The sequence below is a fragment of the Hemiscyllium ocellatum genome, chromosome 31 (assembly GCF_020745735.1).
Source record: "Hemiscyllium ocellatum isolate sHemOce1 chromosome 31, sHemOce1.pat.X.cur, whole genome shotgun sequence".
Taxonomy (NCBI): domain Eukaryota; kingdom Metazoa; phylum Chordata; class Chondrichthyes; order Orectolobiformes; family Hemiscylliidae; genus Hemiscyllium; species Hemiscyllium ocellatum.
This window is the reverse complement of record NC_083431.1, coordinates 12,553,895-12,580,761: the sequence shown is the minus strand read 5'-3', so window position 1 is coordinate 12,580,761 and position 26,867 is coordinate 12,553,895. Positions and strand designations below refer to the sequence as shown.

At 38.8% G+C, this 26,867-nt stretch overlaps 1 protein-coding gene across 6 annotated transcripts in view; it reads left to right on the top strand.

Moving 5' to 3' along the window:
• Positions 1 to 26,867, top strand: part of nf1a (neurofibromin 1a) — a 323,930-nt gene that overhangs the window by 128,404 nt on the left and 168,659 nt on the right. For 2 of the 6 annotated variants that reach the window (XM_060848384.1, XM_060848382.1), the window contains exons 27-31: positions 3,647 to 3,682; positions 7,006 to 7,167; positions 10,537 to 10,640; positions 14,748 to 14,883; positions 23,074 to 23,139. In XM_060848384.1, the coding sequence (XP_060704367.1) occupies positions 3,647 to 3,682; positions 7,006 to 7,167; positions 10,537 to 10,640; positions 14,748 to 14,883; positions 23,074 to 23,139 (504 nt within the window). The remainder of the gene's footprint in view (positions 1 to 3,646; positions 3,683 to 7,005; positions 7,168 to 10,536; positions 10,641 to 14,747; positions 14,884 to 23,073; positions 23,140 to 26,867) is intronic. The other 4 variants (XM_060848386.1, XM_060848383.1, XM_060848385.1 and 1 more) reach the window with 3 other exon arrangements.

The following is a 26,867-nucleotide window of genomic DNA, read 5'->3' as shown; positions in this document are numbered from 1 at the left end:
GCTTCTTTCAGCGAGGGCGGGAGACAGACCTGACTATGCGCAAAATTATACATATCCATAAGTGCCCTTTATCAACTTTAAGAAGGTCCCAAGAAACTTCTGGCAAGTTTGTCAAAATGATTTGCCATTTGTAAGTACAACCCTATTGTGTCCAATTGGATCATTATAATCTAAGTATCTATTTACCACATCCTTTATTGTAGACCATCACTTTCCCCTTGCAGCCGATGTCAGGCTAGGTCTGGAATTCCATATTTTCTCCCTTGTCATGAAGTTACTCTGTTCTTAGGTAGTGTGGCAACATTTACTACTTTCCAATTTCCAGGAGTTATTTGAGGATTTTGGAAGATAATCACCAATGCTTTGATGATCTATTTTGCTGCCTCCTTCAACACTCATGTCCAGTCACTCATCAACGATTAACTCGGGGGTTTCCCCAGTGCAGCCTTTTTACTAATACTACTTTATCCAAATCCTTATTCTCCTGAGTCACTTGGATCATTACTTCTGGGAGCTGCTTGAATTTTCCTCCGTGAAAAAAGACACAAAGTAATAATTAGCTTCTCTGTGTTTCTGTTGTCACCATTATGAATTCTCCTGACTCTGCATTTAATGGCCTCACATTGATTTTAGCCAAACATTTCCTTTTTGCATACATGAAGCTTTTTTTGCAGTCTTCGTTTTGTTTGGATTGCATTCACATTCTATTCTCCCTGGTCAGTTTCTTGGGCCTCCTTTGCTGTGGTCTGAAAACCTCCCAATTCTCAGACTGATTTAAATTCCTGGCCTTTTCATACAAGCCTTTCTTTTAATCTTTTACAATTCATAAAATGGCTTTCTGAGCCATGGTTGACTGATATTGTGTTTTCACACCTTGAAGGAATGAATAGTTGCTGTACATACTTTAAGAGTTCTTTAAAGACTGTCCATTGCCTATGTCCACTCGTATGCTTTATTGTATTTGTCCAATCCGCCTCAGAACTTCATAACTTTCCTAATTCAAATATAACATCCTTGCTTCAGATTAAACTGCCTCACTTTCAAGTATAACATAAAATTCTATCTTTTATAGCAATTACATATTTGATCAAAAGTAGCGTGTCCTCTTGTTAGCTTCTCAACATACTGCACTAGAAAGCCATTCTCAATATATTCCACAAACCTATTCGCCTCCGCTTTAGTGCTCAGTTGGTTTACCCAGTCTATACGGACTTTGGTGTCACCCATGATTACTGTGTTGCCCATGATACATGCATGATTTTGCTATGTTGAGCTTAAATTGCTTCCGGTCAATGCATCCTTAATTTCCTACTATGACTTTTGGAGGCCGGGAGATAATGTGCACAAATGTTTTCTGTCTCTTGTTGCTTCTTAGCTCCACGTACAGTATTTCTGTGCCTTTCTCACCACCACACTTGATTTCATCTTTCTTGAACAGCGCCACTACACATGCTTCCTGTTTGTGCTTGTTTGTCCTAAAGATTGCAACCATTGCAACTTCCATCCTCGGTCACCCTGCAGTCTTGTTTCTGTAATCACAGTCCTATTGTACCAGTTTAGAACTGTGTATGCTGATAATTTGGCTACCTCATGACAAATGCTCTGTGCATTCAGAGATTTTGGTGTTTTTAAAACTTTTTTTTTGCACAATGACCCGCAAAGCTGTGAGCTGTTGTTTCTTCTGTCTTCCACTTGGACTTTTTTTTAACTTATCTAGCTTTAATTTCCAACTTTTCTTCCTCACATTTTTATGTCTCCTATGTCATATGTGCACCCCAGTTTAAACCTTTCCTTACAGTATGAGTGGATATCTCTTTGGATATTAGATGCAGTCTTGCTGACTGGTTCAGCTTATAGAGATCCCACATTTCCAACAATCAACAAATTATTGGTTCACTTAACTTAAAATTAGTGTTTGTTTTGGAAATATTCTGGATACAGTAGGGAGTGATTTAATGTAGAGCGTAAGTGTAGCAAATTTAGAGGAATCAATAACTTGGGGGCGCCTGGTTCCTTCAATTCAGCATCTATGGGTTTTCCGTGCATCCTTTTTGAGCTTATTGTAGCCCAACTAATAAAACACTGCCATAATTAGTGAAAAACTTTGCGATGTTGTGCAATTGCTCGGATGGTAGGTGGAGAACTGGATGAAACTTGAGAAATTTGCAACTGATGACATGAAAAACATGTGGTGTATGACATTGCCTGTAGGTGGCAACGAAGCTTAAAATTCTTGTCTAAATACTTGACTATTACATTACAGAACTGATGGTTTCCAGAATGCACTTATGTACATGACATTGGTAACATGATGTTCCTTAAGTGCTTCTCAGTGTGGAGAGTGAGGGAGTTGTTAAATTGTCATTACTTGGATAAACCAAATTTTTACTCATTACAGATGAAGGTTAAATTATTTTGTGGACCCTAGTTTTGCTCTGTGGCTATGTTTTGCTATATATTTCCAATCAACTTAGTTGCACATGTTACAAGAATAATTCATAGCACCACTAAGTGATGGTCAAAACACTGGAATTCTAATTTCATTCCGAGATCATACTGGGTAAGTACAACTGTCGGTTAATTCGTGTAGCCTGAAAGACATGGGAAGAAAGTTTAGAGAAGGGCCAGACTAATGACCATGGCAGTTTGTTTGTTTTTCACCATGTTTGTTATTGGTATGTTCACCTTGAGTGTTATGTAAAAGCATAGAAAATTGGGTCAGGAATAGTCCATTTGGCCTTTTACACCTGCTCTACCATTCAATATGATCATGGCTATTGAGTTACACCCCCTTCCCATTTTACCCATTGTCTTTCAGTATGCTCACGTTCTCCCTCACCTCCCTGCTACCCCCACGCCCATTTGTGCATTTTTTAATTGTATTGAACAGTTTTAAATAGTCACTTATACTTAAAATTTGAATGCAATTTAATATGATAAACTGCAATTCTCCATTCAGCATATACTTGCTGATCAATCAGATAAGGCAGTAAACCAAAGGTTGGGTGGCTATATGAATAGGAAGGGTTTAGAGGGATATGTGCCAAGTGCTGGCAAATGGGACAAGATTAGGTCAGGATATCTGGTTGGGATTGTTGAGTTGGACCAAAGGGTCTGTTTCTGTGGTGGATGTTTCTCTGACTCTATGGCTAATCCATAACTTGCAACATTGTACTGTCATCCATATACAACTGTCAGAGGTAGGCTGCATTTAAGTGGTACAAGTAGCATTGTGGTAGTACAAAGTAGTATGCCATTGAACAACGGGATGCTGTTTTGGAGAAAAAATATCCCCTCTGCTTTCACTGCACTTGACCATTCTCACCCATGCTTTTACTACTCCTAAAACAACTCTTAGAGGAAGTTCTTAAATTGCCCATGTCTTTCGTAACATGGTGGAATGCAGAGGTCATGCATTTCACCAAAGGGTAATAAAAGTCAAGGCACCTTTTAAGTTCTGTGGTAACTTCTCTGGAAGAATGATTGGATGTTGACTTTCCCCTCCCATCTGGGGCAAGTTTCATACAGTTGGGTGACACTTGACCTACAAACTAGTTCCCACAGTTGAGTTTTACAAATTGCACTTTCATTACAAATACTGCATGGATGTAGCTCAAAAAAATGCAATTCTTCATTTTTACCACAGACTTCCATTGGGCCAGTCACAAATCTCAACCAACAGGTAGGAAAGCTTAAAGCATCAACACGAGTAAATTGCACTCTTAATCTGATTGCAGTAATTCTTTGACTGCTTTGAGCAGAGAACAATTTTTAAGTAGTCCTTTAGTCATTGCTTTTTTGGTGGTGATTTGCTTATGCCAGCTTCAATGTAGCTAAGGTTTGGTTGGAGCTGAGCACTAGACCTATATCTTGACTTCTGCACATTCTTGCCAGGAGAAGCCAGCAGAAAGTTGGATTTGAAAAACTTCTTAAATATATTTAATTGACCTTTTCGACAAAGAGGCCTACTATGGTGTTCTTTTATTAATTTTCATATTTTTATTCAATGGTCAAACAACTGCACTGCGAGGCTGCCAGCATCGTCTAATTAGAAACTTCTTATAATTAAGTTTGCAAAATCGGGAGAAAAAGGGTTAAATTTAAGCATCTATACCTGGAGTCATGAAATGATCTATTGACGAATTTCAAAAAGGCTGTTACACATGACCTGCATGGATTCTCCTTCATTATGAAAGATGTCCACTACTGAGAAAGGGTTTCTTCAATATATTGCTGCTTGCATGGAGACCACAGCTTGTACAAATCCAAAAGCAAATTGGAAAACTCACCTGCTGAGGGCTAGTAGTCTGGAAATCTGAATCTCAAATTCAACTCTGATAATTTGAGGATCCTTACTCATCTAGTCCATACATGGTATCAGCTCCACACAACTCAGTTTGCTCTTAACTGCTGTCACAAGTGGTGTAGCTTGCCACCCAGGTGAATAATTGGGGATTGTCAAAAAATTTGTAGTGCCCACATAACATGTATAAAACGCTCGAGACCTTGTGGTGGGTGATGATGGAGCTGAAGTGATGATTTTGCAGATCTGTCAATAGCTAACTGCTCTGCTTCTAAATCGAAAATGGCACTCTTATTTTTTTCTAAATGCACATCCTATCCCTGTGGTATTAGCCATCAGGTCAGCAGTTATTTAAACAGACACGCACACAGACACACACACACAGACATCCTATCCCTGTGGTATTAGCCATCAGGTCAGCAGTTATTTAAACGCGCGCACGCATCCTATCCCTGTGGTATTAGCCATCAGGTCAGCAGTTACTTAAGCAATCCTTCGGGAAGCGTGAAGTTGCTTTCTTGCTACTCCATTCAAATTAGAGTACCATTAATGTTCTTGAATTTAGCTCCTTCATTTTTTTTTGAGCTCATTAACTAGATCTTATCCACTGATAATATAAAACTTAAATGATGCTTAAGAAGAAGGCGAGAGAAAGCTTTTAATCTTCAACTCACTGGTTCTAGGATGAAAGAAATGGGCTTGGAAAAGGGATAACAGGTTGTACAGCATGAGAAGAGGGAGCTGATTGGTTGGTCCCTGGTGAATATAGCTCACCACAATAGCTTGATGCTAAGATAAGGATGCCAAAATTATCCTGAATGATAATGGCTACCTTGATCAAATTATCACTTGCTCTGTATTGCAAAAACTCATGAAAGGGCCTATGTCTACCACCTTCAGTCTTAAATGATGCCCAGCCTACCTCTTGATTACCCTTGAAGATGAAAGTGTGTCTCATATTTGAGCAACGCATAAAGCTTACCTCACATTATTACTTCACAGTAGCTTTCTATACAGGATATTGTCATCAAGCCAAAACCATGTTTAGCTTGCCAAAACGAAAATTAGTAAAATGATCTGTATTTAATGTCAGTGTGAAGGCAGATATGTAGCCTCTGGGTCCAGTTGGCTGCCAGATCTCATCAAGCGCCGTGTCCCATTGGCCATTGACAGTGAGAAGCATGCTGACTGGGCTCAAGCAGCTAGTGCTTGCAAGTCTTGGAGTAATATTTTCACTATTTAGATGTGATTCTACTATTGGACAACATTTATCAAATAATCCAAACTGCACTAAGAATTACACTGGAAATCAATTTAATGTAAGCAGTCAGCCATGCATTTGCATGTGCTAGAAGCTATGTATTGTTATGGACTGGGCCAGACCACTCAAAACATTCTTATGCAGGCAGCCCCACATCATAACTTTGCAATTTGTTTTGGTAAGTGTACAGTGAAAATTACCTGGAGTAAGATAGCTAGGTTGACTACTAGATTTTAAAACAGACAAAAATTTATTCACAAAACTACACAATGAAACACACACAACACAATAAAGAGCCCCTACAGAACTCAACCTATCCAACTAGGCTTAGTTATGCTGTTCCAAATGTACGCAACAGTCTCAATAAGCAAACTTCCTTTAAAAACCAGTATAAATGGAACACATGCTCATAGGTTGAAGATGAGAGGCAGAAAGAGCGTTTCCACATAGTCCCCTGTTGAACTTTCCAGTTCAAGCCGGAATTAAAACTGCTCAGCTCAGCTGGAGAGCTGACCGCTCCCCTTTCATTATAAGGTCACTTCAGAAGCATGACTACTTTGGCCTGAAGTCTCATGTGTTTACATATAAATTAAAAGGCTTCTCAAAATTCTTTTCATCTCTGTACCAAACCATACTGATTGGAGCCTGGCCAGGTTTATTGTTCCTCTGAAAAAAAAATCAAGGACAGAGTCGCCTTGAACCAAGGAACAGCTTTTGGAAGAAAAAGGGACTAGCTATGTGATAGTGTATTAAAACACAGCATTAGTTTTTGGTAATACCCTGACCAACCAGAGGTTCCTGGCTGGAGCATGAAGGTTGCCCATGCACTTTTCTTGTTGCATCTCGCTACCAATTAAGCCTCCAAGTCAGCTTCCTATTCTCCAGATTGTATCCTACTTTTCAAGCCTGTGTCTTGTCTGTTTACTCTTTCGGGAATGAAATCTGTGGCCCTTCCATGATCCTGTTCTACACGTAGTTTCAAATCTACAGTAATGTGTTTGACTCTTATCTGGTACTAGCAAGCCACTCGGTTCAAGGGGCAATTAGGGGTGGGCAACAAATGCTGGCCCAACAGTGAGACAAATTCCAAGGACAAGAAAATCTTCAATTCTGACTCCTTTCAAAAATATTTAAGTGCTGTTATCAGTTAATCATTTCTTTATTTGTCTGCATTTGAAATTACACTTTTTATTTCATGTATTTTTTTTTATGGGGAAGTGTTGAGTGGTCATGACTTTGGACATGCTGGAGGTAGTTTGAAATAAAACATTTAAGACAGGAAGTGTTTTTTTTTCAAGACTCCTGTCAGAACCCAATTATTTGCTGCATCTCACTGGCATTTTGCATTAACCCTGCTTGTTCTTTGTGGTAGCTTATTCACCATCCTAAATTACTTAATGCAAATCTGGAATTAATTTTAATACCTGTTTTTTCCTTTCAGGATGAACTTGCTCGAGTGCTTGTGACATTGTTTGATTCGCGTCATCTTCTCTATCAATTGCTTTGGAATATGTTCTCTAAAGAGGTTGAGCTAGCAGATTCCATGCAGACCCTCTTTAGGGGCAACAGCCTTGCCAGTAAAATAATGACTTTCTGTTTTAAGGTAAATCTATACCAATTTTATGCTTGTAAAGGCCTTTGGTTAGTAGTATGTGACTAGTTGTTTATATCGTTGATTGGGTAAAGCATTGCATTCAAGGTAGCTACAAATATTTGAGTGTTTAATTTGATGAAACAATGCTTCTGGAGGAACAGAAATGTTATAATTATGTTGGTTGGTTTAGAAGAGCTAGGGATTTAAAAATTAAGCCAAGAACAAAGTTTGTCAGTAATAGAAACCATGTTTGAATTGACTCCAGAATTTGCCACGTCGTAAATCTATCACTAACCCCTAATTATGGTCCATTATTGAGACTATGGGCCTTTTCGAGATGGGTATTACATGATACACAATTTAGCAGCAGCAACTAAATAAACCAGTTTTTCTAAAAGTTTGCATCCTCTGACCATGTGCAATACCTTCAACTGATTTTTGTATTATGTTTGAGGTGTCTCTCTTTTTAAGCTCCATAGGAGCTCAGGTTTATGTATGAGTCAGTGTGTACATGATCTGCAGTTATTTCATAGAGTGCAACGCAGCAGAAAGCTATTCAACCCATTGCATTTGTGCTGACTGTGCAAGAACAATTCTGTTAGTACCACTGCCACAACTTGGTAGCCCTGCACCTTTTTCCTTTTCAGGTAGTTGTCCAATACACTTGCAGTGAGAATCATTTGAGGAATTAAATCACTTACAAGAATGGTTCCAGGAATGAGAAATGTTATTGTGGATAGGTTGAAAAGCTTTGGACTTTTCTCAGAGAGAAGAATGTTGAGGAGAGAGTTGATAAAGGTTTTCAAAATGAAGAGCTGATTGGGTAGAGGAGATGGGAAGAAGCAGTTCTCATGTAGAAGAAAAAGAGAATGAGAGTTATAGATTTAGAGGGATGTGCAAATGAGGCAAAGAATGAAGTGAGAAAACGGTTTGGAATACACTACCTGTGAATGTGGTGGAGGCATGTTCAGTTCAACTGAAGAAGGGTCACTGGGCCCAAAATGTTAATTCTGTTTTCTGTCTACAGATGCTGCCAGACCCACTGAGATTTTCCAGCATTTGTGTTTTTACTTTCACTTTTAAAACTCTCTTGGTTTTTGAACTCTCTGCCCCTATTTATGAAGTCCAAGGTCCTTTACAGTGTACTAAACCTTGCAACCTGTCCTTCCACTTGTCTGCATGTGCATTACATTGAGCGTTGGAAACCATGTTTTAGACTATCTCTTGATGATCCTTCCACCAAAATGAATTGCTCTTTCTTTTCTTGACCATCACTTTCCTGCCTATTTCAGTAATGTATGTGTCCTTTTAAATTGTGTGCTGTCCTGCTCACAGTTGACAATATCTAAAAGTTGAGAAGCATCTGCATATTTTGGAATTATGTCCTGGGCATCAAGGTCTAGATTATGAACATATATCAGGAAGAGGAACTACGCAGAGCAGAGAAAAATCACCGAAAGTGTATTCAAAAAGAACAGGTACCCAATGAACACAGTCTGCAGATTTCTCAGCAACAAGCCCAAACAAGCAAACAAAACATGTCCATAAACTCTAGCCACTCTCCCGTACATCAAAGGCATGTTGGAAATAACTGCCAGACTACTCAGACCCCTTGGCATCATGGTAGCCCACCAACACACTAAAACAGCAGCTTATGAACTTGAAAGACCCTGAACAGACTACTAGCAATAGCAAAACTAATGTCATTTACAAAATACTGTGCAAGGACTGTAACAAACACTACATTGGACAAACAGGCAGAAAACTAGTCACCAGGATATATGAATATCAGCTAGCCACAAAACTTGACCCTCTCTCTGTGGTATTCCTACATACGAGATAAGGAAGGACGCCACTTTGACTGGGACAACACATCCATCCTCGGACAAGCTAAACAGAGAGACACACGAAAGTTCCGAGAAGCGTGGCATTCCAACTGGAACTCTATCAACAAACACATCGAGTTAGACTCCATCTACCGCCCTCTGAGAAAAAGAACGGGAAATGACATTGCCATAGGAAATGACCTCACCAACCCAAAGAAACCCAAACACACACATAGAGAGCAGGAATTATCAACAGTGTTTCACCCGGAGGCCCACTGAAGATGTTACCTAGTAGGGTGACGAAACGTCTGGAAATGAATCTTCCAGCTCAGCGAGCAAACCTATATCCAAAACATACCTTACACCAACAAGGTTTCTGAAGAAAAGTCCTGAAATGCTACCTTAGCTTTCTCTCCACAGATGCTGCCTGACCTAAGTTTCTTGACTGATTTGTTTTTATTTCAATTTTCTAGCATCTGCGGTTTGGTTCTTTTTTTTCTTTAGTTTCCCATCATTTGGCCAATCTTGTACTCCTGTTGGTCCTGTTTCTTTTACTCTATTTATCCAGAAACTTGTTCCCCATACTTTTTCCTGATTTAGTGCAAGCTATCTAACTTTTCTTCATCCATTAACATGAATTAGATGGAAAGAATGAAATGGCAGTGAGGAGCAGGAACCCTGTACGCTAGCTTGTCATAAGGTTAACAGTATTGCTGAGTCTTTTAACATTGGTTTGATTTCCTGGCACTTGTTGTCTGCAAATGTGAGGATGGAGTCCTTGTTATTCTTAGGAGATATGTTTCAGAAAAATCCAACCAATACCGAAAGAACAAAACCAGTTTATTTCTGTCAGAATTAATGAATGAATTGTTGGCAGCATGCCAAAATAACATGAATGTAACACAGCTGAATGATTACTGAAAATTGTTCCCTATAAAAACTAGAGATGATACATTGAATTTTGGAGCAATGAATAGTGCAAACCCCTGTACATTATTTTTACCTGGTTTTATTCAAGTGTTGAAATTTGTTTGTGTTGAAACTAATTTTAAAACCGACTACGAGAAGCCAGGTATAATTGGGATGTTCCAATGGATAATTAAAACATTGGGAACAAGCATTCTGCCTTTAACTGTTAAGTTTATGTACTTCAAAGATTTCGGTTAAATAAGCCTACTGTTGCTTAAAATATAGGAGACAGCAATAGAATGAACAGAGATTTCAAACTTAAATTAATGAATTGATTGGTAATTTTAAGTTGGAAGATAAATATTGCAAAAGATTTGTCATTAGAAGTCCAGTGACAGTCTTGATGTAGTTCCTTAATAGACTTGTTGTGAATTGAAGGCTCACTAGCATGTCTGTTTTGAAGGACAGGCATGACTGTAAAATGCGCATGATGTGCTGCTGTTTGCAGCATAGGAGCCACAGTTTTTGAAGTGCTCCAAGTTTATTGACACATCTCAAGTTGGACCTTGGGAAGGCTTACATCTAGGGTACACTTGCTATTTCTACTTTGCCAGCTAACCATTTATTCTCCTGCTGCTTTCAGGTCTATGGTGCTACGTATCTGCAGAAGCTGCTTGAGCCATTGTTAAAAACTGTACTTAAGGACCCTGAGAAACAGCACCTTAGCTTTGAGGTTGATCCCACCAGGTGAGAACTGTCTTTCTTTGTCAGTGATATGGTCTGAGAGGATGTTCAAATTCAAATATTGTTTGTTGTATCACAGAAAAAATAACTTATCTAGATATTTTAATGGTATATTATTAGAAAGAGATATTGCAAAAGCAAGGAAATTTAATCTTGTGATTGAGTATAAGATAAAAAGCTTTAACAGGACATATTTTTACAGCAGTAGTCAAATTTTGCACTACCAAGCAACTAATTGTAAACTGTCAAAGCAGGAATTCCACATCTCCATGAGTTGAAAGTATTGACCTACTGTGTGACTCTTATTCAAAAAGTGGTACCATTGCTATAATAGATTTTGTGACTTGTTGATGCAGTCGGTCTTGATATAGAAAAAAAATACCAGGGTGTTCCTTGAGCTTGCTTGACCATGAGCCTAGGTGTTAAATCTTGTTAAAATGCTTAAAGGTTGTTCCGAGTTGAATAAAGACGTTGAGTCCTACAGCATGGAAATGGAATCTTCAGTCCAACCTGTTCATGCCCACCAAGTTTACCCAAACTAAACAGTTGCCATGTGCCTGCTTTTGAACCATGTCCTTCTAAACCTTTGCTATTCATGTACTTGTGCACATCTTTTAAATGTTGTAACTGTACCTGCAACAATCATTTCCCTTTTCGATCTTTTCCACATGTGGACCACCCTGTGTAAACAAGTTGCTCCTCAGGTCACTTTTAAATCTTTCTCTGCTCACCTTAAAAATATACTCTGTAGTTTTGATCACTCTACTCTCGAGAAAAGACCTTTCAATGTTTACATAATCTATGCCCCTCATGATTTTATAAACCTCTCTAAGGTCACTCTCTGCCTCCTACGCTTCAGTGAAAAAAGTCCCAGCCTGTCCTCTCAAATCCTGCAGTACTAGTAACATACTTATAAATCTTGTCTGCACCCTTTCCAATTGAATAATAGCTTTCTTATAGCAAGGCAGCCAGAATTGTAGACAGTCCTCCAAAATTGGCCTCACCAACATCCTGTACAACAGCAACTCAACATCCCAACTCTTAAACTCCATGGTCTGAGCAATGAAGATAAGTGTGCTAAACACCGCCTTTACCACCCTGTTGACCTGTGGCACAACTTTCAAAGAATTAAGTACCTGGACCCAAAGATCTCTCAGTTCAACAACGCTTCATAGAACCTTACTGTTAACTGTCTAAGTCCTGCCCTTGTTTGTCTTACCAAAGTGAAATACCTCACACTTGCCCAAATTAAACTCTATCTGCCACTACTCAATCCATTGGCCCAATTGATCAAGATCCCTTTGTAATCTTAGATAATCCTTTCGACTGTCCACAATTTTAGTACCATACACTAACTTGGTAACCTTGTTTGCTAAATTCTCATCTGAATTGTTTACACAAATGACTAGCAACTGTGGACTTAGCACCGCATCCATGTGGAACACCCCTCATCACAGGTTTCCAGTTGGAAAAACAGCACTCTTCTACATTTAAGCTGATTTTGTATCGAATCAGCAAGCTATTGTTGAATCCCACATGGTCAAACTTTACTCACCAGTCTACCATGTGGACCCTTGTCAACGACTAAAGTACATGTAAAGACAATGTCTGCCGTTGCCTTTTTAGTGAGGAAAATTTGAAGGGTCATTTACCCAGCTATTGGTGTAATCTTCCAGGAATCCTTAGTTTAGAAAAATAATACATTTATTTAAAAAGACAAGAGGCCAAATAAAAGAAGTAACTTTTGACCAGTTAGCTTGATGCCTGTTATGGGGGAAAATGTTAGAGTCTGTTATGAAGGCTATAACAGAGCTTTTAGAAATGCATAATAGGATCAATTTGAGTCAGCGACACTTTCCCCATGACCTGTCCTACCGGCCTATCTTCTTTTCCACCTATCCACTCCACCCTCCCCTCTGATCTATCATCTTCATCCCACCCCTATTCACCCATTGTACTCTTTGCTACCTTCCTCCACCCCCCACCCTCCCCCCTGGCCTATCACCTTCAATCCCACCCTCACTCACCTATTGTACTCTATGCTACTTTCTCCCCACCCCCACTCTCCTCTCATTTATCTCTCCACCCTGCAGGCACGCTGCCTCTTTTCCTGATGAAGTGCTTTTGCCCGAAATGTCGATTTTTCTGCTCCTCGGATGCTGCCTGAACTGCTGCGCTTTTCCAGCACCACTGTAATCCAGAATCTGGTTTCCAGCATCTGCAGTCATTGTTTTTACCTTCATGAAGGGAAGATCATGCTTGACAAATTTACTAGGATTCTTTGAGGAGATAACAAGCAGGGTAGATATAGGGGAAGCAGCAGATGTAATATATTTGGATTTTTAGAAGGCTAACTAATAGAAGACAGTGAGTTGGGATAAGGGATGACACCCTGTGACTAGTACAGTGCCATCAGGATCCGTGCTGGGACCACAATTATTTACAATTTATGTTAATGACTTGGATAACAGTAGTCAATATGCAGTAATTCCTCCATATCTGTGAGGGTTCTGTTCCTGAAAACCCTCCGCGAATGATAAAATTTTCAAGTGCATTAAAAATAGGTTAAATGGTTGAAAATTTCATGGATACATGATTTTTGACAGCAAATATTGATTGTTGTTGCTACTTATTTTTGGCACATTCGTGATTTCATGGATGCATAGGATTTATTGTACTTCCACTAAGTTTGTGGATGACACACAAATAGGTAATAGGTCAAGTGGAAAGGTTAGCACAGTCTGCAGTGTTAAGTGGGCAAAAACGTTGCAGCTGAAATATAATGTGGAATAATGTGAGGTTATGCATTTTGGCAGGAAGAATAGAGGAGCTCAGTATTTCTTAAAAGGAGAAAGAATGCAACAAGATATGGAACAGAAGGATTTGGGAATCCTTGTCTGTGAATTAGCAAATACGATTCAAGTTGACTGAACAATTGGAAAGATAAATGAAATGTTGGCCTTTGTTTCTCAGGGAATGAGAGATAAAAGTAGGCAGGTTTTTTGCCAAGACTATCCAAGGGACTAGTTAGACCACAGTTCAATCCTGTGAATGGTTTTGGGTCCCTTATCTAGGGCAAGATATTGGAGGCAGTCCAAAGAAGGTTGACGCGGCTGAGACCAAATATGAAGAGGTGGGAATTACTAGTTCATGACCAGGCATCAGAGCCCTGTGTAAACTTAACTTTTTCTCTCCCTTCTTATTGCATGTATAAACAGGCTACTTTTTCAGCCTGCAATTGTCAAAACTTGGAAATAATTCATCATGGGCCTGAGATTAAATCTTTGCTAATCCTATTTCATATAGCTTAGTACAACACATTCTTGTTCATGATACCAAGTACTTGATTTTTCCAAAAGTAGTTTATGGCTACTCAGCTGTAGAATGATGATGGATAGGGCAGCTGGAGGGTTGAATTGTGAGGGGTGGGGAAGAGAGTGAGAGCAGAAAAGTTGATTTAATAAATTGCAGTCCTTTAGATTAGTGGATACAGAGTTGAAGTCAATTAGTGTGTCTGGGAATGCAGGGTCAGAGAATGTGGTGAGCAATTGGATCAAGGTGGAGGAAAGAACTGAACAAATACCTCTTAGAGACACCAAGAAACCGACTTAGGTTATTATGGTACAAGAGTATATGTGTATTTCATATGAGACTCGGGCATATGTACCATCTTTGAGCTGTTAATACACTCTGGATTTGAGATCCCAGTGGAGAGAATTCAATCGTTTTTAACCTGTTACGAGGTATTCCTACCTGTACTGGTGCCAATTTCAACAGTAACCTGTTGACAATTTTTGCCTTGATTTTGCTTGACCCATACCTTTTGCTTTTTATCATCTGTTTTTGATATGGAGATAAGAATTTATGGTATTGACTAATCTAGAACACTTGATGTAAGTTCGTGTCGCTGTCACCTGTTAGGTATAACGCACACAATGGGTAACTGAAGCCACATGTAGAGAGTGACTGATAAAGCAGTAATAAAGCAGTGACCTGATTTCAATGCATAATAGATGAATGTGCAAAAATAAGTTTTAACGTTGTTCTGTGTTTTGTGTGGGCTTTTCATTGCATTTAAATAAAGATGATAAAATCAGTACTGTTCCACAGGTTGGAACCAAATGAAAGCCTCGATGAAAATCAACGAAATCTACTGCAAATGACAGAGAAATTTTTCCATGCAATTATTAATTCTTCATCCGAGTTCCCTCCACAGTTGCGAAGCGTCTGCCATTGCTTGTATCAGGTATGCTAGCATTGGGTAATGGGAATTGTGAGGGGAGCTTGCAGAGTCAATACTGGCAACTGGAACCAGTGTTGGAAAGCTAGATAGAGGTCCTGGTGTGACAGATAATGTCAAGCATATTTATTTCCTCAACTATCTTGTCAGTTTGGAACACATCCTGTTCTAGTGGGCTTGTGAATGCAATAGGAAGCAATATGGAGGTAACTGGTGATTTCTACTAGTGCAACAGAAATCTGATGTGACATAACTGTCTCATCTTTGTAAATGTGATCCGTTTCTTCACTGTTTATTCTGTATGCTTCTTTGGGAGAATTGAGCTGCAATATTTGGATTCTTTCAGGTGAATGCTTAAAAAGAAAGCTGCTTCCTGCATAGAAGTGCATCATACCCATTATATTTAATTAAAATAATTCTAATGTCACACATGTTTAGCTTAATTTGGGGGAACATACTTTACATGATTTAAACATGCTGGGGATATTTTCTGGTGGTCATTGAGGAATTTTCAGGTGGCAAAAAATAGGCATTTGTTTTTCTATATCCTAACACAAAGATATTTGAGGTTAATGATGGACTGAATTTTTAAACATCTATATTCCATATATTCACTTAAAAGGGATCTGATGTGGTTTCTGGACTGTTGTGATTTCTGATATGTGTTGTGATATAAATTGTAGGATTTATATGTATAATACTTCAAATATATTTCTAATCAGCCTGCCCAGAAATAGTATTGCATAACTCTGGAGCAGGTGGGACTTGAACCCGTGCCTCTTGGCCCAGAGGTAGGGACATTACCGTTTAAGACTAGTGGGTGTTTGGATCTGCTTCAGTTCGTAACCAGGATTTTGGGATAGCAAAGGGTTATAGGTTCTATGTGTCTGAGGTTAATAGTTTACTTGTAAATATTTTTGTAACTGTGACAGTTTATTGTATAATAATAATATTGTATAAGTCTGGCTGTAGAATGAATGAGTTTCTGCACTATTGAACTATTATTTATTTTAGATGGTTCAAAACTCAGCGTGGTAAATAATGGGGCCTCAAATAGTTAGAGGGTTCTGAAATTTTTTTCTAAGTTTAAGGGAAACACGCATAAGTGGGAGACTTGTAGTTTCACTTTTAACTTTGGGTAGTGTTTTTGTCCTGTGAAGATCTTGGAACAGGATGATTAAGACCAGCGCTTCTGAAAAGAGAAGCATACAGCATGTTAAATTCTTGGACGAACAGGTTAATGCTAGTTCCAGACTAGATAAAGACCCAGAAGTTGTTTCAGTAAAGTGCTGTGATGCTCAAGTGTATGATAGCTCCAAAGAAGTGATTGTAGTTCTAGCTACCAACTGAAGTCCTAAATGGCTTAGAAGTATTGAGGTTATAAATACAGGAATGTTGATATGGATACTGTACAGGAGTGGGGTTTTGAGAACTGTACCTAAGATGTTTTGGACACTATACAAACATTTAGTTTACATTCAATTTTATAAAGAAATATTTCGGGTATAATGGGATTATGCTTTTGCTTGATGTTTAAAATCTTTGAATTTGTATTATAAATAGACAGTTTGAATTATTCTGTTTTTGTCTTCAATCCTTTTGTAAGAAACTACTGATTTGTTGAAAAAGCAGCATCACGTGCTATCGGTTCAGTGAGATTTGTTAAAACCAAACTAAAAGTTCTGATCTGTCAAGCTGAGTAGGACCGTAACACAGTTTGTTTACGCAGCGCATGGACAGAAAATAACTTGTCCTGAAATTGAATATCTTAATGTAAAACCTAACAGTAAGTTGCTTGCCTGATAAGCTGTTCATTTGTCTTCCAAAATTTAATAAAAAAAACTGTTCATGTATTTTGCTGAGTGGTATCTTCTCTAAAATAAAGATAGATCCCTGATTTTAAGAAACTGGAAATGCTATTCATTTAGCTGAGTCCTGACTGGTTGTGCTTGTCCATGTCTGGTGAATTGATGTGATTTGTATTCCAAAAGGTAGGGTTGAACCAGTATTTACGTTTTGATAGTTCAGGACATTGTTTAGGCCAATTTTGGAATATTGCACGCAATTCTGGTTTCGTCTCTATCAGAAAAAATGTTGTGAAACTTGGAAGGATTTAGAAAAGATTTGCAAGGATATTACTAGGGTTGGAGGAATTAAGCTATAGAGGTTGAATAGGTTGGAACTGTTTTCCCTGGAGCAATGGATTCGGGGGGGTGACCTTACAGAGGTTAATAAAATCTTGAGGGGCATAGATAGGATAAATGGACAAAGTCGCTCTTCCCTGGGGTGGGGGAGTCTAGAACTAGAGGGCATAGGGTTTAGGGTGAGAGGGGAAAGATCTAAAAGAGACCCACGGGGCAACTTTTTCATACAGGCTGATATGGGTATGGAATGAGCTGCCAGAGGAAGTAGTGGAGGCTAGTACAATTTCAACATTTTAAAAGGCACCTGGATGGGTACATGAATAGGAAGGGTTTAGAGGGATAAGGGCTGGGTGCTGGTAGGTGGATTGAGATTGGATTGGGATATCTGGTCGGCATGGACAAATTGGACTGAAGGGTATGTTTCTGTGCTGTACATCTCTACGACTCTTTGATAGGACTTGCCTACAGTAAATGTTGTAGCTAGTTCTGAAACTGAAGCAAGGCTGTCATTGAATAATGCCCCAGCTATTGAGTGTAGAGAAGGAGTACAAACACAAGTCTCTTTTGAGAAGAATGGCTGTAATTAATGTGTACATAAAAGTCATTTCTGATGGAGATTGTTACAGCAGTAATTAATACCAGTTTAAACAATGGTCAAAGTAATATGAGAACTCATTTTTACCTCCCATATTTCCTTTTCCTGTACACCGTACCTATATTTTAATTGCTTAGCTTTGCTTATTGGAAAAATCCCAGTAATATCAAGTAGGGGGATTTTGTCTGTATTAAAATGGTGAATTTTTGGTCCTGGCAAAAAACTGAGGTGAATGGCTTTCTGTTATAAATATGCTAAAGTATTGTTGAATTGTTCTTGTGAAACCAACAATGAGACCTCATCAGTCACTTGCCTACTGCTGAGGAAATGGTATTAAAGCTAGAATTCTGCTTTTTGTGCAGAAAGAAATATATTTCCTCAATGAAATGTCACCTTTGGATTCTGGGTCACAGTATTAAAAAGGGCATTTTTGTGCCTATTTACAATTATGCCAATGTAGTTTTATGTAAGTACTGTGGACTTGAACACTGAACAGAAAAACTGCTAAATATTTTAACTGGAGCATGCAATAACGCCTTTTCATAAAAAGACTGAAGGAGGCAAAAGTGAGCAGCGTATTATACCAGCTGCTTGAGAAGAAGTTCATCTCCTGCTTCGTTATCCATAAATGAAGGTGGTAACTTGAATTGCACATTATCTCATCCAGGAAACATATCAGTTGTTTGTCTAATGAGTAATTGTCTAAGCTCAGCAGTATCTGTCTCCTCTTGCCTGATGTAACGTCGTGGCAGTGTAAGTGCAATGAGGCGCCTACTTCCAATGGAGTTATTACTGATATCCTAGGCAACAGTATATTTCACTCTTAAAAAAAGTTTTAAGAAGTGTTAAATTCAGTTCGGAAACAAGTTTTAATTAGCAAAGACATAGGTTAAGCATGTTTACTGTTATTAGAGATGGAAGCAGTTATGATTTCACGCAAATACTATGCTTTCGGTCACTGGTATGTGGGAAAATATGAATTAGCAGCAGGAGTAGTCCATTTAGCCCTTTTTGAGCCTGCCGTGCTGTTCAGCAAAATTTTGATCACTCCACATTTCTGCCTAACCTTGATAAACTTTCAGCCCCCTGTTCATCAGGAATCTGTCGGAATCTGCCTTAAAATCATTCAGAGATTCCACCACCTTTTTGAAGTGTCTTCTAGACTCTCGTAACGCTGGCATTCATTGCTGATTCATGGAGGTTGTGATTGGCCACCTTTTTGATAAGTTACATAGTGTTTGAGTGAATTGCTTGACCATGTCAGAAGGCAATTCCAAGTCAACTGTGTTGATGTGGGACTGCAGATGCCTTTGGCTAGGCTGTGTGGGTACAGAATATTTCCTTGCTGAAAGTGCATTAATTGGGTTGTTCATGGTAAAATGGTAGCTTCGTGGTTGCCATAGACCAGCAATGCCAGTACAGGTTTCTCGTGTGCATATATTGTAAAACTGACAAATTGTTAACATCTAAAATGGAAAGGGAACACTTGCAAGCAAAATGCAGTGGATCACAATACTAATTTTCTTCATCATAAACTCATTTAATTATGTAATGTTCTCAACTGTCTTGTTAACTCATGGTCTTTTGCAATTTAACTTCTCATTCTCACCATAGTCCTTTTCATAATCCATCATGTTCTCTGTGAACTGTCAATTCACCCTTGACCTTTAGGATTGAATAAAAACAATCATCTTTCATGTCTCTACGTAACTCTGTCCTGTAAACATCTCAGAACTTTAATTTTTCTGTTCTTGCTCTAACATGCTGAGACTGTACAGTGTTGCAATGTTTTTACTTAATTCATGGGCTGCGCACATTTCTGCCAAGGCCAGAATTTCTTGCCCATCTCTGATAGACTTTGCCTGCTGTGATTGTTCTTAAAAGTGGTCAAAATAGTATTTTTGTAGAGTACGCTTGAGGAAATTGTGGCAATATGCCACACCCCTTGTACAAGCTCAGCATAATCTCTTTTCCTACTTGATTAAATTATTTGCATCAGCCATGCAACCTGATACCATCTATCTTGCTATGCAATTGGATAGTTGGGACAACTGTTCAGAGTTAGTTGACCTCCAGATGTAAGTGAATTGGACAGTGGGGTTATCGAGCATGGAGCCTAGAACCAGGTACAGCGATTTTTATCTGCATGAAAAACCATATTACCATTGCATCAAATTATCTGATTTATGGGGCTTTTGGATCATTTCAAGAATGATGGTGATCTGCAAAGCTATGTAATGTACCTTGCTCAAAGGTTATGTTCTCTTGTTTGGGCTGCTTGAAGGGGCCTCTGATCCAAAAGCTTGTATGTTGCAGACATGGGGGATGATGTTTCGTTTGTTAGGTTTCCATCTAATCTCAATCCCTGAGGTCGAGAGCCAGTTTGAATAGATTCTTCCTCATTGCAATCCCTACTTCTGTTTGCAATTGTGGTCCTTTGCTGACTATGTTCTTAATTGTCTAAATTGTGTTGCTGATAGCAATTCTCATTTTTAGCAGTTGGGCCAAAATTTTCAGGACAAATAAATATTGTTAGGTAACCATTATCCTTTTCTAATGCAGGTTTTTTTTCCCTTCTCTCTCCTGGAAACTCAAGTAAGCTTTTGCTTCCTCAGGACACACATTGGTTTAGGCATTCCTTGTGTATCTGATGCATTCGCTACATTGTACTGGGGCTGAAGTCGATGTAACTGTGGTCTTGTCTTCAAGGCTGCTGTTTGTAACGCATGCCTAAACTTCCAATTGCTTGTGGAGGACAGAGCAATGAAACTGTTAATCAACGAACTGTTAAAGATTTGATTAAATTTTGATCAGATTGGTTGAGGAGTGGCTGATGAAATTTAATTTTGATAAATGTGAAGGCAAACATTTTGGAAAAGCAAATCAGAGCAGGACTTATACACTTAATGGGAAGGTTGCTGAATAAAGAGACCTTGGTGTGCAGGTTCATAGTTCCTTGAAAGAAGAGTCGCAAGTAGACAGGATAGTGAAGATGGTATTTAGTATGCTTGCCTTTATTGGTCATTGCATTGAATATAGGAATTGGGAGGTCATTTTGTTGTGCAGACATTTTTGGTGAGGCCACTTTTGGAATACTGCATTCAGTTCTGGTCTCTCTGCTATAAGAATGATACTGTGAAACTTGAAAGGGTTCAGAAAAGATTTTCAAGTATTTTGTCACAATTGGAGGGTTTGAGCTATAGGAGAGGCTGAATAGGCTAGGCTAAATTTCCTCATGTCTGAGGCTAAGGAGTGAACTTACAGAAGCTTAAAAAATCATGAAAGGCATGGATAGGGTGTAGAGTCAAGATCTTTTCCCCAGGATAAGTGGAGTCCAAAACTTGAGGGCGTAGGTTTAAGGTAAGAGGGGAAATGTTTAAAAGGGACCTGATGAGTAACTTTTTCATGCAAGAGTGGTGAATATATGGATAGATGCCAGAGGAAGTGGTGGAGGCGGGTACAATTATGTAATTTAAAAGGCATCTGGATGGGTATATACATAAGAACGGGTTAGAAGGATTGGGACCAAATGCTGGAAAATGGGACTAGATTAATTTAGGATATCTGATTGACATGGATGAGTTGGACCGAAGGATCTGTTTCCACGCTGTACAGCTCTGACTGAGTTCTAAGTAGTTTAGCAGAATTCCCAGGAGTCCCAAAATGAAAACTTCAGAAAATGTGAATCCAATTGAGATTACGCTGAACTTGCATTTCATGTGATGTGAGGATAAGACCTCTTGAGGGGTAGATTGGCCAAGGGTCATGATGGTGTCATGCACACTGCTCCAGTTGGATTATGCAACTCTGTATTTAAATTGAAACCTCTACTTCAGAAGCTGCTCTGTTGTACAGTTAAAATTCTAGCACAAGTACCCTGAATCCACAGACAATATCTTAATGCAAGGATAGACCCATTTCTGAACATGGTTCTCCAAAATCATGAACTTCTAATGAACTCAAGAATTATCTAGAACTGTCAAGTGGAGAATTTGAAATTGTCACCAGGCAGAGGGGAAGGAAAACTTGGTTGGTGAGTGATGCTTCAGAATGTGCTAATGAAGTTTTACTCGTCTGTTTCTGCATATTAGCAGAAACATCAGTGTGTCAGGTTTCCTGTGTGGTAGGAATGAGGAGCCATAAGCAATTAGCTGCCATGGATGAATCTTGCCTTAGAATTGAACGGAGATGCAACTTTTCATTAAAGTTCACCGATTTTGGTGTTTAATTGCAGCTGGTTAAAATGGATGGGTTATTCTTCAATCTCGACTGTTAAGTATGGAACTGTGCTGTTTCAACATGTTGGAACTCAAGATTGTTTTTCTTGATCAAATATAGCTTGGTGTTACGAGGTTGCCAAAGGATGATCTCTGTTCTTCTTGGTCCTGTATAAATGCAGCTGTTGAGTTTAGTTTAATCATCCTGTATGCAATTAGTGGGAAAGATTCTAAATATGGATTTGTTTTATGGTCATTGCTGCCTTTATTAATGGCAAAACAAAATGCATTTTCGGGAATTGGACGGCCTTTCTGCTTCACATAAGCAAAAAAACAGTTTATGTTCCGTAGTACTGAAAAGTGACAAAGTACACATGAACAGCTGGTTGGAATGTCGCAGTAGAATTCAGGCAATTGCAGTATGCCTGGCACTAAATGTTTTTGTTTATTGAAAGGAGAGTAATTTCAATTCCAAATGATTTTATCTTGGAAATCCAGCAACCTGGGTGAAGGTTTAAAAAGCCATTTTATTTCTCGGTATATATCATGTGATCAGGCTTTCATCTTGTGATTGAGATTGATTTAATTTGATTTTGCTCAGAGCAAAAGTGGGGGAAAATGATGACCACATTATGAATCCTCATTGCATTGGTCAATTTCAACCTACTGATGTCTTTTCACATATTGGTAATGCAATAATCCTATCCACTATGCAATAGTCATGGCCAAACCCCAGGCCTTGATTTCCAATTTTTGGTGGTTCTAACGAAGTATGCAAGTGCAGTTTATAGGAGAAACTCTTCCAATGATACTCTCAATGTTGAATTGATGTGCATGCTATCTGGAGTGTTAATGGAATTCTAATTTATTCTGGTAATTGAACACAACTAAGAAATTGAACTTTGGAGGAATTAGCTAGAAATAGACAGAAAGCAGTTGTATCTGTGTTTATGCCTTGTAGAAAAGTAGCTAGGGAGAAAATACTACTGTTTCCCTTTTGAGCAGTGTAAAATACATTTTTCAAAAGTAAACTTTCGAGAATAAAAACTGTATTACACTTTCAATTGAAACCCAAACCATTGTGTCAAATTAGGGTTTATTTGCCAGTTTATATTTTAAATTAAAATTGACAGTTTAATATTTATTATATTTTTGTACATTTGTATGTAGAAGCCAGCAATGTGTTTTTGTTGTGTGAAGTTGGTACTGTGACTTGTTTGTGCTCATCTCTGTTCTGTAGGCTACTTGCCATTCTCTACTGACTAAATCTACAGTAAAAGAAAAAAAGGAAAACATGAAAAAATCAGTAAGTTCAGTGACCTTTTTGCAATTTTGTATCAACCTTTTCTTTCAAAGCAAATTCTTAAAACCTTGTGCTTTTTTTTAAAAAAACACTTTGCCTCAGCCTTTTTGATCTTCACTTTGGAATCATTCTACTAATTCTGGCAAAAATAGCTTTCATTTCGATTAACCCTTTTTAAAATTTAGTTTCTAAAGCTGTGTACATTATAACATGGGTTTCAGAATTGGGTTGAATTGATTATGTCATTTAAGATGTTCTGCCTGCAATTTGTTGCTTCTATACATATGTTTTAAAGCTCAAATTGTTTTAAGGCGTAAAAAGATGAGATATGAGCAGCATTTCACAGTTCATTTCAGCTTACTTGGAATTTTAATCATTTGGATGGTTACATGTAAGATTAATGTTGGAGATTGTCAGTGATGTAAAGCATAAGTTTAAATAATGCAATTATACATATCCTCAACTGGAGATGAAATTTCGAATACATTCAATCCTATTGACTGAATCGCCGCTTTGAACTTGTTGCGTATGTCTAGAACACTGGCTTTCAATGGTAAATCCTCCGGATAGAAATTGTTTTAGCACTGAAGTTGCGTGTGAAGCATTTTAGTCTGTGGTGGTAATGCTGTTTTTGAATATCTTCACTAGGTTGAGTGTTGGCCTGGAAATGACAATATATGATGCTCTACCATGGATTGTGGATCAGTATTTTAAAATGTACAGAATATGGATTTTGCTGATCTAAAATATCCACAAGCTTGTATGGATTTTTGAACAAACATGTAGCTTTATTGCCTTTACACTGAACTACTGTCAGCCAATAATGTTGTTCACTTTAATAAAGTGTATAATTTAACCATTGTGCATTGAACCTGAAAGACACAGCTTTTTAGACTGGCTGTTTCAAAAGTTGCCATGTTCAAGTTATATACAACCTGCTCGGTCATGAAATAACATGCTCGGTCTTCCAAGGCGTGCACACTCAGTGACTAACACCATTGTTTTGTATAAATCTAACACAAATTTTGCCTCTGTCATTAATCTTGGATTTAACCTGTTAAACATGAAGTATGTGCACCTTTTTATCCAAGGTGCTGCTTTGGTGGTGTCATGGACCAGACAATAGCATGTTGTGGAATTAAGGTTGGTCTTTCAGCCACAATTAGGCCATGGTTTGATGTAATGGAGATTGGTCTTTGGATACAGCTAGAGATTCTATCATTTGGCTGTTTTTTAACATAACATGTTGTGAAACTTTAAACTCTTCAAACCAGTGGAGAAATAATCTGTCCAGCTGAGGAAATCACAAGTATGCATTCAGCTAGATAGCAAATGTTGCACATGGTCCTTTTTTTTGTGAAATGTTGGGACTGGCTTGCATATTTCAGGTAATTAGGACAAATTGACACTATAGATTTTGTAAGTATTCTTGGAGTAACTTAAAATTAACTTGCATAAATATGTGGTTGGGATATTGCTTCATAGCTCAAAGGCTTCTGGATTATTTTGTTGTTGAACCAGGAGAAAATAACTGTCAGCACTGAATTTATTTTGCATTACTGATTGCACAAGAAAGCAGTAATGGTCCCTTTTCTTGAATTACTGTGCATCCACATGATATCAAGAAATGGTTCAAGGCACTGGATACTCCAAAGACTATGTGCTCTGACAGCATTCTAGCAATAGTACTGAAGATTTGTGTTCCAGAACTTGCAGATCCCTTAGCCAAGCTGTTCCAGTAGGTTTATGACATTGATAACTGCCTGACAATGTGGAAAATTGTCGAGATTTGTCTTGTAGATAAGAAAGAGGACGAAACCAACTTGGCCAATCACTGCCCCATCAGTCTAGTCTTGACCATCAGTAAGATGAAAGGTGTCATCAGCAGTGCTATCAAGCAGCACTTGCTTAGCAATAGCCTACTCACTGGTGCCCACTTTGCGTTCTGCCAGGGTTACTCAGCGCTTGACCTAATCACAGCCTTGGTTCCAACATGGACAAAAGAGTGGAGTACCAGAGGTGAGGTGAGAGTGACAGCTCTTGACATCAAGATTGTATTGCACAGAATGAAGCATCAAGGAGCCCAAGCGAAACTGAAATACATGGATATCAGGGGCAATTCTCCACTGGTTGGAGTCATTCCTGACACTTGGGAAGATGGTTCTAGTTGTTGGAGGTCAGTCATCTCAGCTCCTGGACATCTCTGCAGGAGTTCCTCAGAATAGTTTGAGGCCCACGTATCTTCAGCTGCTTAAACAATGACCTTTGTTCCATTGTAAGGTGAAGTAGGGATATTTGCTGATTGTGCAATGTTTGGTACCATTCGTAGTTCCTCAGATACTAAAGCAGTCTGCATTCAAATGCAATAAGATCTGAACACTATCCAGGTTTGGGCTAACAGGTGGCAAGTAATATTTGGTGCCGGAAAAGCACAGTCAGGTCTGGCAGTATTCGAGGAGCAGGAGAATCGATGTTTTGGAATATTTGTGCAATACAAATGTCAGGAAATGATCATCTCCAGTAAGAGGGAATCTGCCCACTGCTCCTTGATATTGAGTGGTGTTACCATCACTAAATTCCCCACTATCAACATCCTGGGAATTAATGTTGACGCGAAACTCAACTGGATTCACCGTATAAGTACAGTGGATGCAAGAGCAGGTGACAAGTGAGGAACCCACCACCTAACTTGCCAAGGCCCCTATCTACAAGGCACAAGTCAGGACTGTGATGGACTACTCCCCACTTGGATGCACATATCTTTAGCAACACTCCAAACTTATAGACTCATTATCATACAGCACAGAAACAGACCCTTTGTTCAACTTGTCCATGCTGACCAAATTTCCCAAACTAAACCAGTCCCACTTGCCTACATGTGGCTCATGTCCCTCAAACTTTCCGATTCATGTATCTGTCCAGTCTCATAAATATTGTAACTGTACTTGCATCTACTATTTCCTCTGGCCATGTACAAACCACTCTGGGAAAAGTTGCTCCTCAGGTCCTTATTAAATCTTTCACCTCTCACCTTCAAATGTATGCCATCTATTTTTGAACTCTCTATCCTTCAGAGGAAAAAGACCTTTTGACATTCACCTTATTTATGCCCTTCATGATTTTGTAAACCTTCATAAGGCCATAGAGTCAAAGAGATGTACTGCACAGAAACAGACCCTTCAGTCCAACTGGTCCATGCTGACCAGATATCCCAACCTAATCTAGTCCCATTTGCCAGCGCTTGGCGCATATCCATTCTAGCTCTTCCTATTCAGTTACCCATCCAGATGCCTTTTAAATGTTGCAATTGTACCAGCCTCTACCACTTCCTCTGGCAGCTTATTCTGTACATGCACCACTCTCTGTGTGAAAAAGTTGCCCCTTAAGGTCCCTTACATATCTTTCCCCTGTCACCTAAACATATGCCATCTAGTTCTGGGCTCTTTCCCCCCCCTCCCCAAAAAGATTTTGTCTATTTATCCTATCTGTGCCCCTGAGGTCACCCCATAGCCTCCGAAGCTCCAGGGAAAACAGCCCTAGCCTATTCAGCCTCTCCCTATAGTTCTAATCGTCCAACCCTGGCAACATCCTTGTAAATCTTTTCTGAACCCTTTCAAGTTTCACAACATCTTTCCGATAGGAAGACCAGAATTGCACGCAATATTTCAAAGTGGCCTAACCAATGTCCTGTACAGCCGCAACATGACCTTCCAACTTCTGTACTCATGCTT